The sequence below is a fragment of the Cibotium barometz genome, chromosome 54 (genome assembly GCF_041138505.1).
Source record: "Cibotium barometz isolate CiBa-2024 chromosome 54, ASM4113850v1, whole genome shotgun sequence".
In the NCBI taxonomy this organism is placed as follows: domain Eukaryota; kingdom Viridiplantae; phylum Streptophyta; class Polypodiopsida; order Cyatheales; family Cibotiaceae; genus Cibotium; species Cibotium barometz.
Window position 1 is genome coordinate 22740586 of NC_141099.1, and position 14333 is coordinate 22754918.

General features: G+C 40.0%; 1 protein-coding gene across 1 annotated transcript; it reads left to right on the forward strand.

Annotated features, from left to right (window-relative positions):
- The first annotated feature begins 10349 nt into the window (after positions 1-10349).
- On the forward strand, positions 10350-13110 carry LOC147607954 (uncharacterized). The gene is made up of 2 exons (XM_086790000.1): positions 10350-10649; positions 10753-13110. The coding sequence occupies exon 2, from the start codon at positions 10991-10993 to the stop codon at positions 12830-12832; it is 1842 nt and encodes a 613-aa protein (XP_086646126.1). The 5' UTR covers positions 10350-10649; positions 10753-10990; the 3' UTR covers positions 12833-13110.
- Positions 13111-14333: the final 1223 nt, after the last annotated feature.

The following is a 14333-nucleotide window of genomic DNA, read 5'->3' on the forward strand; positions in this document are numbered from 1 at the left end:
TGAAATTGCCTTTTTCACAGATTCAACTGTCTTTAAAATAATAATTTAATGAAATCATAGTGTCACTGATCATAATCCTCCAAAATCTCTGGTTGAATCCTTATTTCCAATCATTCCTTCATCATTGTACCTATGGCATCATTGGCAAAACTAGAATGCTCACCACCTGTCCACTCAGGGGCCTTTTCGATGGTTCCTAGCTCATAGTATTTGGCAATATATTCACATATCAAAATAGAATCTCCGTTGAAGATCAACAAGATCAACCACCAACAGATCCATATAAAAGAACCATGGACTCATCCGTTGAGGAGACCAGCAAGGTCAATCAACCAGATCTATGCACAAATTCAGAAAACAACTCTTACTCCTTGTTCCAATATCTTCCACAATGCACATGTGGGTATCTTTGGCACCGAACCACATGTGGGTATCTTCGGCACCGAGCACCGTATGGCCAACACCCTCTAGGATCCTTCGCAGGTGACCTAGAGCTTCACTCATAGGCCGCTTCCTTGGTCCCTCATCCACCGTATGGTCAGCACCCTCTAGGATCCTTCGCAGGTGACCTAGAGCTTCACTCATAGGCCGCTTCCTTGGTCCCTCATCCATCAAACCAGAAGCTCACCATTTGAATCAAACCGAGGCTGGTCAAGTCCTCGACCGACCTTGCTACGCGAGACGTCCTCCATTGACTCTCCATTAGCTGTTGGAACTTATCAGATTAGGTCTCCACGGCCTCATTCACAAGACGGTCAAAGTGCTTCCCCAGCATTCTTGACATAAAACAATCATTTAAAAATAGGTCATAAATACAGTTTCTAAAATGAACTCTCGTCTTTCCACATTAATCCACATTATTTAAATCACATCCATTTCATAAGAATTCCCATTCTCATCCGATTACATCATTTTTATCTCATCACATCTTTCCTCATTTATCCTTATCAGATCTCATCCACTCGCATCTACCCATCTCCACATCTCATCACATCACATTCATTCACATCTCATCCATTCACATCCCAATTCCCATCACATTCACTTAAATCCATCAGATTCATTCTCATTCACCATCCTATTGTTAAAAAATATGGCAAACACCTTCACTAAAATGATGTGTAGGGCACATACCTTGTAACTAGCACTATGCACTAAAGTCATAGATTATGGGCAAATGGATACAAAGGTTATTATGCAACCTTACCATGATGTAAAAGAGTCATTTAGGAGCTCAACATCAGCCAAAGGGGTCGTGATCCCTTGATTAGGTAGCATTGGTGTGATTAGCAAGATTCTAGGGTTGGTGCTCACTTTTAGGTGCTTGAATCTAGAAGGGAAGGTGGAGATGATTTAGATGATGATTAACACCTAATCTTGAGCTTAATCCTCATGTACTTCAGCCTATATAAAGAGGCTCTCATCTATTGAAATCAACACATTTTATTGCCCCTCACTTATGTTGTCATTATGCTCATCATTATGCTAATTACTTCTTGATTAGTAGCTTAACTTCATCTTCTTCATTTCTATTCAACTATGCAATGGAGCTAGTGTTTGATCCTCCTTAGAATGGTTTTTTAACATGGTATCAGAGCAAGGACTAGCCCATGCATTTAGAATCAAGCCCCATCTTATTTGCTTAGCAAGAGATTAGTGAAAATTAGGGTTTCATTAGCTTTTATGGGTTTCCTAGAAAATAGGATCTAGAATAGCCGCTGAGTGGAGGCCTTGGTGCTCACAAACCACGTAACCATTGCCAAAATCCTTTTGTGGGCACTTCACCAGCAATATTGCTAAGGGGCATGGCACCTCAATTGCACCATTTATAGCTCCACGTCGCCGGCAACTTCGTTTTCCCCAAAACAGGCACGTTTTTGATAGGCGACCACCAAAAGTATTGTTGCAGCTTACACACATCAAATTGGTCTAATTCCTCTTAGGTGTGGCTTCATTGGAACCTAAACTTACTCCTCCTAAGAGGGTTTTGCAAATGATTGAGTGTGCTTCACACACCAAGCAAAAAACCAGGGTGCTGTCCAGAACTGCCATAGCCAGAAAAGGTACTTTGGTAAATTTGAGATTACTCATTGATTAAGTTGCTTAAGCAAGTGTTTGTGGGCTCTAAAATCATCTAGACATACTGCTATTCAATGCCCTTGAAGCTTTTTAGCTTATTCTTTGTGCAACTCCTTCAAATATTGACTCCAAGTGAGCTCATTTCTCTGCATAGTGAGCAGAATATTCAACTCCTCTAATCAATGATTAATCTATCCTAATCCTTATCATTTGGTGCAATAAGTGGTTCATACATGTCATTAGGGACTTGCTACATCCCCTTATTACTTCACACTTAATTTGCCCCTTGATTAGGTGTCTCCCTTGCTTCCCACAAATCAATATATTTTCTGGTTTTATCTTTTGGAAAGCATATGCTAAATAACTTGATTTAGCACTATTCTTTGGTATTAATCTCTCTTGTAAAAGGGTAGACACTGCCTCAATCATCAGAGGTAAGACCCCCTTCATTCCATATCATAATGGCTACCAAGGATTCTCCATCAATGCGCTTTAAAGGTCATGGTTTTCACACATGGCAAACCCGCATCAAGTTAATGCTCATGAAGAAGGGGCTCTTCAACATAGTAAATGGGAATGAGAAGAAGCCAAGGACTCTTGCTGATGTTCCTTGTTGGGAAGTAAGAGATGACAAAGCTCGTGCCATCATCACATTGGAGCTTGATGACACTTACATTCATCATGTGGATGGATGCGAAACTTCCAAGGAAGTTTGGGACCAACTCACAACTCTATTTGGGGCTCGATCTAAAAGTTCAAAGTTTGGTTTGCTCATTGAATTTTTTAAGCTAGAAATGAAGTCTGGCACATCCCTAGCCTCACATTTGAACTACATGAAAGGCCTATTAACACAACTTGCAGGAATAGGTCTTAAGATGGATGAAGATGTCTCCATTGGTGTATTACTTAAATCTTTACCTGAAGAATATGACCATGTGGTCACAACCTTGACCAATATGCCAATATCAAAGCTTGTGGACATTGAAGCATCTCTTCTTGAGGAGGAGAGAAAACTAAAGACCAAGCAAATGGAGTCTCCATCGTCATCAACCTTGTCTACTGAAAATGCTTATTATGCAGGATCTAGTAGGTATGGCAAGAACAAAGGCAACTACAACAAGGGCTACAACAACAACAATCTCATTTGTGACTTTTGTCACAAACCTGGCCATGTAGAGAAGAATTGTTTTGCCAAGAAGAAGATGCAACGAGTCTACATCATGGAAGAAGTGCAGCAGGAAGAAGACCAAGAAGAAGAAAAAGATGAAGACAAGGGCCACCATCATGAGGCCCTATCTATGATTAGATCAAATCATTTATTCTAAAGTGCTAAAAGCAAGGGCATGCCCTATACACATGGGTGTCCTCTTCACTCATACATGTAGCCACGTCTTGTCACACTCTTCTAAAGTCGTCCCATACCTCTTTTGTACGCATGACTAAAGCCTCTGAGTTCACATTGGCATAACCTATGTATGGCATTGCTAGTCAGACCACGCTCATGCATGCTATCATCACTGAGCATTGGGTGGTTAATTAGGCTCATGAGAGTCAGCATGACCAACTGCATCATTGAGTGGATTCAGTGTTTGAGGAGGGGTGTTAAAAAATATGGCAAACACCTTCACTGAAATGATGTGTAGGGCACATACCTTGTAACTAGCACTATGCACTAAAGTCAAAGTATGTAGGAGGAACATGTCCTACTCAACATTTGACAAAAAAGGGGACATCATTGAAGTCCAAATTCTTCAATTGATGAATGTCGTTTCAATGAGTCGGATGAGGAAGTGAGAATCACAATCTCGTTCTCTGATGATTTTGTCTACGTTCCTCTGGATCCTTCCTTCTCTTCTCCCCCATTATTAACATCTCTTAGTTTTCCAACTAACACAAATAACATGTAACTTTGCTTATAATTGCCAAAAACAAAGTGAGAAAAAAAATATATCCACAAAAAAATGCTCCCAAAAATATAAAAATGCAATCACTCGCAAAACCCCCACCACCCCCACCCCGATAGGAATTCCCACCAATCTCTAACCTTTTTATTTACTAACTAGCCTTTCTTATTGCTTCCAAAGGAAGAAGGACCATTGAAAGTCACTCAACATCAAAAGCCATTAACAAACCTTGTCAATTCTCCCCACACAAAGGTCTTCAATGCGATCACGAGGACGCGATCGGCATCAGAAAGGGGGGGGGGGATATTAACCCAATTCTAGGGATAACTGGAGCTACCAACATTATCTTACATCAAGGAGTGAAGGTAGATGCACCAAAGGATCATACATTCAAGATATGAAGCAACAGTGTCCAAATCTAAAACTTGGGCGAGCGCCCGTAAATAAATGGTCCGACGGAATACTTATGGTGATTTCCGCTTCAAGAGCATGTGGTAGCAAGTTAAGATGAAGTCCCAAGTGATGTACTTCATGGATATATTGTGAGAGTAGTCATTGTAATAGCATTAGGTCTCTTATGAGCCTAAAGTGCCCGCGATGACTGGCCACAGTTTAAGTGAGTGTGAAGACCTATGGCCATGTATATAAGTGAAAATCTCTCATAATACAAAAAACTCTCCCATTACGCAATAGAGTCTTTCTCTTGCTAATCTCTCTCTAATCCATGCTAGTGAGTGTGTGTGAGTGAAGTGAGGTGAGGTGAGAGAAGGGACGAGTACACGTAGTGCAACATGGCGGTGTGACAACACTCATGGGAGGCGCAGTGGAGTTGCTTCGCAAGGAGTTGTGGAGCTTGGAGACCTTAAGGGTTACGAGCTTGACCAATTGAAAGATCCCCACACGATAGTTACAGTTTTCCAGGTAATCTTCTTGTTGTTGGATGTGTTTCAAAGGGGGTTTGGGTGAACCATAACAATCTCTCCATCTAACCCTCTTTCTATGGTGAGACACAATCGACACCTTTTTATATATGCCTTGCCCTTCGCCTTTACCTACTCAGTTGGCTAATTTTGGGTTATCGCTTGCTCCTTGACCTTTTTAAGGTAGTATAGTTTTTAACCTTTCCCTCTTTCGTAGCCAAATTCTATGTTTGTTTATATGATTTTGGAGCTTTTAATGTTAAAGCTCTTGCTTCTTGTTATGTAGCTACCCTATGTCTTAGCTTGCATGATTGGTTTACCATATTCAAGGGCACATTCATGCCCACTTAGGGGATTCAAACAAGTCATTAGCATGAAATCTTGTGTGGTACTTATAGAAAATTAACCTCAAGGGGTATTCTATCTATAAATAATCATTCTACACCCATTGCATAAAAAGGCACGTGAAGGGACTTGTGTCTAATGACATAATAGTGAACATTTTTTTTGGCTAAATACTCCCCCATTCTATACAATCATTATCAATGATAGCACTATAGTGGTGATATTCATGTTTTGGAAACTCTTCATCTAGGGTTGATGGTGTAGACCAAAGGCATGAGCATTTAGAGACATGGACAAAGTGGAATAATTAATCATCATAGCAATATTCTATATAGGCCACAATGCTTGCTCAATTTAAAATTTTAATTTTTAAGAAGCGTTGCTCAATTTTCTTCTCTTGCTTGATTTTGGTGGCTCGATTTATGTACTGTGTCTGTTAAAGAAAGGTTGGTCTTGGGATACCTTGTATTTCATGTCAACCTTTAAACATCACTTTACATAATCATTCTTTACAACCTCTTCTCTGCTCATTAAACGCTAGGCTTTAAACACTAGCCTTTAAAGATCACTTTACACAATCTTTCTTTACAACCTCTTCTCCACTCATTAAACATTATCTTTTAAAAAGAGTGGTACTACTCAAGCCTTAGATGCATGTGAGACATGGCAACAAATCAAAGTTACTAGCTTGTTGACTTTTAATTTGTACAGTCAATTTGTTGTTGGTTTTTAATTTGTACAGTCAATTTGTTGTTGGTTCATATCCATTCACTTTTGGGATGTACTATGATGTTTACATAGTCCCTAATTGTGAAAAAATAGATCTTGCGAGGTTGAAAGTTTGTTTAATAGGGAAAAAACAAATGCACCCTCCTACAATTGGAGTGGAGAGGTGGCATGTGGTGCAATCTTCGAAGTAGTTCCATATTAGGAGATGAAGTTAGGCATTTAGAACATCCATGTGGTTAATTTAGGGCATGTGGTCCTTAATAAAGGAAATAGGATACATGAAAGAGTGTTTAGTAGCTAAGCTACTTGTGCAATTGAATATGGGTCACATACATAGATTAATTTATACACTTACATTGGTGGTAAATATGGAATTTTTTATGAAGTCGTGAAAAGACCATACACCCATAAATATTAAAGATAACCTTAGGAACCATATATGAGTGTCCTTGGGATAAACAATGTTTTAGGATAGTAGTACAAGGGTATGTGTGTGTGTGTGTGTGTGTGTGTGTGTGTGTGTGTGTGTGTGTTGTTGGGGGTGTGTGTGTATGCATGCTTTGAGAAAACATGAGTCTTTTTCTTCATAAAACGAACATTAATGGCTCTACTAATTTTTCAATATTTTCAAAAGCCAATATTGATGGGATTGATTTGTGGTCTTGTGTGTCACTCTAAATCCATGTGCATGTGATTGTATTCATGAAAAAGGTAAACTGTCTGCCACATTTGGGTGTTTAAAACAAACTTGATTGTGAACTGTGAACTAAAATACTAGAAGAGAATGTATAACAAACTAAAATACTAGAAGAGAATGTATAATGAACTAAAATACTAGAAGAGAATGTATAATGAACTCTTGAGCTCGTTCCTTGGAGAGGAGGACGTTAGTAGCTTGGTGGGAAATTTTAAATCCTTTCCAATGGGGGGGAAACCTCCTCCTCTATAGTGACAATTCCCTCGTTTTTGTTTATTTGTAATTCTAAGATAGGAGAATACATAGACATATAACACAATTGGTTACAAGAGATTATCTTACATGAGGGTTATTCTTGAGATACTTTGTGTTTCTGACTAATGATTGTGACTAACCTTAAAAGTTTACTATACACAATCCTTTTCAAATCCTTTTCTTACTCCACTCATTATATTCTTACTTTTAAAAAGGGTGGTACTACTCAAGCCTTTGATGCATGTGAGACAAGTTATCATGTGACATGGTAACAAATCAAAGTTATTAGCTAGAGAGGTGTTGACTTTCAATTTCTATGGATATAAGTGGTTGATTTATTTATTTATTTCCATGAACTTGTAAAATTAGGTGGATGAGAACTACAAAATGTTGTTACTATTGCTTTCCTCAAGCATAAGAGTGTTTTCACATGCTACCAAAAGGGTGAATTATCTTGTCAAGTCTCGATGACACGAGGAAGTTTGAGCAATTGTTTGAGCCATATGATTTAAAGAATTCATTGAGATAGGTGATTGCATTAACCTGGTAGTGTAATGGTGTGAAGTGATCCTTAAACATTATTTTTTGAACTGGGTGAAGATCATCAATAGAAAAGCCTAGCATTTAGTGTATTTTTTCTCACCCTAGAATTGAGCAATCCTCGTTTAAGCTAAATCTTGTTTGAGGGTCATACTCCAACAATGTTGTGTTAGTTTGGTTATTTTTCATTAGCCAGCCGTTGCCTCCATGTGTCAACTCTATGCATGTTCACACAATGCCCTCCCACGAAAATTCAATGATGGTTGCCAACGTATTCGACTAATTCAACCTCTCATAGTAAATGAGCAACAACACATGATGACAAAGGAAAAGGGCTTGTAGGCCTACATGTGATAGCCATGTAAGCCTACACTAGGAAATCACAATTGGTCTTGAAGTGATGTAATAACAGAAGGTCCTGTTTCCACAAGAATTATGAATGGCAATTGGTTTCGATTTCCACGAGAGTAGTGAATCGCAATTGGTTTCAATTTCAACATTTCTATGTGTCGAGTTCACAGCCGCAAGATAAGAAGATGCTTTTGTCTTTATCTTCTTTAATTGTCTCTCCTAAATTGTAGTCGCGATTCTGAGTTTTAGACTACGTGGGAACTGGGTTGAAGGAGCTGCTGCCCAAAATGAAATCGGCTAGCCGCCAAGTGGTTGGGCAATTGCACTTGGTGTGTTTTGTGCTTTCTCATGCCTAGCCTAAGGATACTGCCCAAGCAATGGTTTCAAAAATCATTTTTCTATGGAGATCATAAAACTCGTGACTTTAAGATCTTTCAAAACTATTGGGAAAAGTTAAAGAACTTTGAATTAAACTGCATGAAATTTTGAAATTAAAATTTAGAGGTAAATATGAGAGAACATTCTAAGCCCATTGTATATAGTTTGGAGGTTTGTTTGTGAACAATTGTGCCACTAAGTATGAAATGAAAGCAAAGGGGGAGGAAGATCTTTAATTTCCAATAACATGCATGTCCTTGAGTTGGAGTTATTAACCCTTCTATGCAATGATGCCACCATATACTCTTTAATTTATGACCACTATGGCACGGGAGCATTCAAAATTTTGTGGGAAAAAAAGGACAAAAAAGCAACAACTAAAAATGTTAAAAAAGAAATTGGAAGTATATATTTTTAATTCTTTAGGGAAAAAGGAATTAAAAAGAAATTGGAACTACATGTTTTTTTTAATTCTGCAGGGGAAAAAGAGGTTTTAACTTTTCCATCTCCGTGCGGCCAAGTAGGCAACTCTCGTGAAGGCGAGATTCAAAAAAAAAAGGGGAAATAAAAAAAGAAAAAGCGAAGATTTATTTAAAAAGGTTAAAAACGCCCACGCTTCCTGTGTGAATTTTGTAGGGTGGCAGGCCACTTCGTAAATGCTGTCTTGACTTTACAAGCATACTCTGAGCGTGTACTTCCCCCCCCCCCCCCCCCCCCCCCCCCCCCCCCCCAAGGTCGACGTATGATCTATGTCCCCCCATCCATCCCTTGCTTCTTCTCCTCACCAACTTTCGAGTCACTCAACATCATGGCCATGGGTTCATATCATCATGTGAGATAGATAGAGACAACATGAGAGAGAGAGAGGGGAGGGCATATACGACCAACGGGCGGTGGGACTTGAACTCGGGTGGATCATGGCCGAGAGAGAGAGAGAGAGAGGGTGAGGGATTGCAAAAAGATTGCCTAGAGAGAGAGAGAGGGGGGGCTTGAAGAGAGACCTCCGAGAGCGAGAGAGAGAGAGAGAGTTTGAAGAGAGATTGCCTAAAGCGAGAGTTGTTATAGTCTTGAATAAGAAAAGGTCTCCTAAGGGGAAACTGTGTGTGTGTGTGTGAGAGAGAGAGAGAGAGAGAGAGAGAGAGAGAGGACTTGAAGGAAGATTTACTAGAGAGATATAGAGGAGAGATATTGAGACATTACCTAGAGAGGAGAATGTTGAGAGAATAGTCTAGAGAGAAAAATAGTTTCAACTTTGTTTAGAGAGAGAGAGAGAGAGAGAGAGAGAGAGAGAGAGAGAGAGAGAGAGAGCTTGAAGAAAGATTGCCTAGAGGGATAGATTGGAGAATTTTGCAAAGACGTGAGAGCAGGCTTGAAAAGAGATCGCCTAGAGACAAAGCGAGAGAAATAGAGGAAATCTGTGTGGAGAGAGATGAGGTTGCTTAGAGAGAGACAGAGAGAGACTGTCTACAAAGGAAGGGGCAAGAGAGTCCAACACACTTAATAGAGATTCTCTAGAGAGAGAAAGAGTCAAGAGAGTTGAGAAAGAGATCATCTAGAGAGACATAACTTGTAAGAGGGAGATAGCCAAGAGAGGTATCCATTGTGTAGACTCTAGAGGGAAGGAAAATGGAGTTTGTAGGGGAGAGGAGTCTAGAAGAGATTGTCTAGAGAGAAAAGAGTTTGTGTATGAGAGAGAAGAGTTTGTGTATGAGAGAGAGAGAGAGAGAAGAAATTGTATAGAATGGGGAAAGGTTTATTTAGTCTCTAGAGAGAGAGAGAAGAAGAGAAGCTCTTCTAACGTCGTAGGAACAATCCCAAGAAACCAAAGAGAGAAGAAATTGTGTAGAATGGGGAAGGGTTTATTTAGTCTCTAGAGAGAGAGGGGAAGAGAAGTGAGAGAATGGTAGACTAGAAAGAGAGGGAGAAAGGGGGAAGAAGAGAAGGGGATATGTAAGAGGAGTGAGAGTGAGGAGCTTATGTTAATTTGCTAAGCCCTACGGTATACTAATCTACTCCAAAAGCCTATTATATTAACCTAGCAAAACATTAAGATATATATATATATATATATATATATATATTTCTCCATATAGAAAGATATATATATTTCTATATATATAGAAGTATATATATATATATATATGAGAAGGAGAGAGAGAAAGAGATTTAATGTATGCAGTAGTACTGCTCCTCTACAAGGGCAAGTTGCAACCACAGTAAGTACATTAAAACTCCTCTCTTTTGCAGCCTCTTACTGCTTCAAGATTCCCCTTTGCAAAATTTTGGTACAGCTTTTCTCTCCCCTTGGGGCCATAATCTTCTTCCACTGTCTTCCTTAAGGGACCCTTATGTAGTTGTTAATTCAAACCACAGTCCCAAAAAGCTTCCAAAAGCTCTGTAAAGAATGCTGACCAGGTTTAAGCTTCAACTTGGGCGCATAAAGCATGAAAGGTAAGCTTTGAGGCTCCAGATTTCTGCTCATTTTTGGCCTTCTCAATCAATTATCCTGCCAGCCTCTCAAACCCCTTTAATCTTCTCTCTTAATCTTGTTTAGCACATCATTATACATTCTTGGCACTGAGGGGACCCTTGGGCTCAATGTATTGCCATGTGGGTGGTGCTCCTGAGTGATCAAATAACCAACTTATATGCACTCTAATGGCAGTCAATGGAGGCAGGGACAAGGCAGAAGCTCATTAAGTGAGCAAATTAGGAACATACATGCACCCTAATTGTTGTTAATGGAGGCAGAGACAAGGCAGAAGGCCTAGACAACACAGAAAGAGAGAGAAATGAGGTTCAAATTCCTGCATGTTACACCCCATGTATGGTTCTACAAGCAGAAGGAGACCTTGGGGAAAGCTACAAGTGATGACAGTTTTATTGAGCCTCCATTTGTGTGTAAGAGATCTACAACTTTGAAGCTGGTGAAGTCAGGGTCTTCTGCAGAAAGTGTGAAGGATAATCCTTCAGATGATAAGCCCAAATCAAACACTTGTATTAAAGATGGATTATCAAATGGAAGCTTGCTAAAACAGGGTAAGCAAATACAGGTTTGCACAGTTGTCGATGCCGGGTGTACCTGCAGAGCCACCATGACTTCACAACACAAGCAGAAGAAAGCAGCAGGGGATTGTACAGAAGCAAGAGCAGACGGCAGCAGGCACGGGTGGCGCCGGTGGCAGCCGAGCAGTGTGAATGGGGCTGCTGCTTCTTCTTCTTCCACTACAAGCAACAACATGGTTTCACGCCTGGTTTGCAAATCTGCACATGATGTGGTCAAGCATTTTGATGGAACTGATGAAGCTCATGAGGTTAAACACTTTGCAGTGGATATGGGTAAAGAGACAGCAGCAATGAGGACACAAAAGGCTTGCTTGGATGTTGATCAAGTAGAGTGCAGGTTGAGAAATGCAGGATTCGAAGAGAGGAGGAAAAAGAAGAAAAACAAAAATTATGAAGAAGAGCCCTTGATAAGCACCAGTATTAGTAGTAGTATTAGCACTAATACTAATACTATTAGCACTGCTGATACAAGTGAAATGCAAGAGTTGGTTTTGAATGCTACTCCTGAGATTAACTTTGATGGCATGGACTCTCCTAGCATGGGTAATAATATGATCTCTTTGGCTGACCTTAGAGCTTCTCTTGCACAGAAGAAGCTGGGCAATCATGGTGGTAAAGATCAATTGGTGGATTGTATTGGTGACAAATTAGTGAGTAATGGTCAATTATCCATTGATGGTGATCACATTAATCCTCGGCTGCGACGTGCTCCTCTGTCTGCTTTCCATGGAAGGAAGAAGTTTACTGCCATGGCTCCATCTTTGCCCATGGCTCCATCTTTGCCCATCCAAGAGTTTGTGGCCTTCAAAGAGAAGGTAGAAAGTGTCAAACATGTTGATGTGGGGATTAGCAACTACTTACCTCAGGGTAATCTTCCTAATCATGGATTAAAGCAGCCAAAAGCATGCAATGATCTACCCCAGATTAAGCTTTTGCACCAAGAAGAACGTTCATCGGCGCTAATTAGGAGGGCAAGAGGGATGAAATCAAGCTCTAATCATGCAGTTAGCAAGGAGAAAGCTCATGAGCTAGCTGGTGAGGTTGGGAGCAAAGGAGCAGAAGCTCAATTAGATCCTAATCAAGGTGGCATTGAGGCACAGCAGTTAGATCCTAATCAACGTGCGGTTCAACCTCATATAGGGATGATTAAGGGTGCCAAAAGCAGATTAGGGGGTAGTTATGATGATGATGATGATGATGCTGCTGCTGATGATGAGGAGAAGCAGGTGGTATCATCTTCTTCATGGGAGGTTCAAGTACCTAGTGATTATTACGATAATCATAATGGCAACATAAGCATGATTAGTGGGTCTTCATCATCCTCAGCATCATCAGAAGGAGAGCATCAAGGGTTGGAGAACAGCAGTGCGGTGGCTATGGTGAAGAGCTCCTATGATCCCCACCATGATTTCAAGGAGTCTATGGTGGAGATGGTGGTGGCGAAGCGGCTGCGCGGCCCGCGCCAGCTCCAGCAGCTCCTGCAGTGCTACCTCTGCCTCAACCCTGAAGAATACCACACCACCATCATCAAGGTGTTCCATGAGCTCTGCTCTGATTTGTTCCATTAATCATCATCTTAACCTTAATACACCTACTCTTTTTACTAATCCTTCTTTACCCTAAGCTCTCCACACTATCGAAGAATTTTTCCTTTTGGCTAAGATTGCTCCACCCTTAATTTCCACTTGTTTAAAGAGAAAATAAAATTTTAAGTGATTTTGGCTAAATTTCTCCACTCACTAAATTTTGTCAACCCTTAATTTCCACTTTTTTTAAACAACAGATGTGTGTGTGTGTGTTGTTCCATTAAGGAAATTTTGTAAACCCTTAATTTCCATTGGTTTTTCAAAAAAGATGTGTGTTGTGTGCACCCGCACCTAGAGTAGAGGGGCGAGTAAGACGTCGCACTTAGGCACTAGGGTAGAGGGGCCATTACATGGATACCTAGAGTAGAGGGGCGAGTAGAACGACAGACGTTGGCACAAGGGTAGAGGGGCCATTTACAAGGATACCTAGGTAGAGGGGCGAGTAGAATGACAGACGTTGGCACTAGAGTAGAGGGGCCATTTACATGGATACCTAGGTAGAGGGGCCATTTACATGGCACCAAGGTAGAATGACAGACGTTGGCACTAGGGTAGAGGGGCCATTTACATGGATACCTAGGGTAGAAGGGCCATTTACATGGATACCTAGAGTAGACGGGCGAGTAAAACGATGGACGTTGGCACTAGGGTAGAGGGGCCCTTTACATGGATAACTCTGATGAAAGCAAAGGTCCTATCGTGGAACAAATTTGATGAGATGCCTTTTGTGCATTGGTTGATTTTTTGTAATGACTCTGTGTGAGCCAATAAATGTGTTCCCACATGGGGTGCCATTATTTCGGTTTACATCATTTTAATAGTTTGAATATTGAATTTTAACGAATCGATGCTAAAATTAGTATCACTCCATTGTGGCCAAGACAGCTACATCAAAAATTTAAAAATGTTATTGTTTGGTGCCTCATCAAAGGCTTTCATTGAAATTTTGTTACATGTCACTAAATTAAAAAATGTTGTTGTTTGGTGCCTCATCAAAGGCTTTCATTAAAATTTTCCAACATGTCGCTAATATGGCCCCTTTACCCTATAATATCACCCCCTCTATGATATCTCAATTGCGCATTAAATTTTTAATGTATACACTCCATTATAATGTGACAATTTTGTTGAGGTGTCAAATTAGATTGGTTAAAAAAAAACCCATAAAAAGAGTGGCTCTTTTCCTCGTTTAATTTTCCCCTCTTGTGCAACACTTATTGGTAGCAGAATTTTGATAGTTTTGAATACTATTTTTACTTAATTTCGAAGAATTTATATGCTTATGATTTTGCGAGATAAGTGGTGGCATAAAATTGTAAATTATTTTGTGAGTGAGCAAATCAAAGGCTTCCATTGAAATTGGTAGGGTATCACTAAGTTGGCCCCTTAGTAGTTAGTTAGCTTTGAATAATCACTTTATTCATTCCTTTTTCTCCTTTGTTTGTTCCCTTTTTAATATTACTTTGTGGAAAATAAAGGAAGA

Excerpts from the sequence above, each read along its gene's own strand:
- LOC147607954 (XM_086790000.1), top strand. The coding sequence starts at position 10,991 with ATGAGGTTCAAATTCCTGCATGTTACACCCCATGTATGGTTCTACAAG.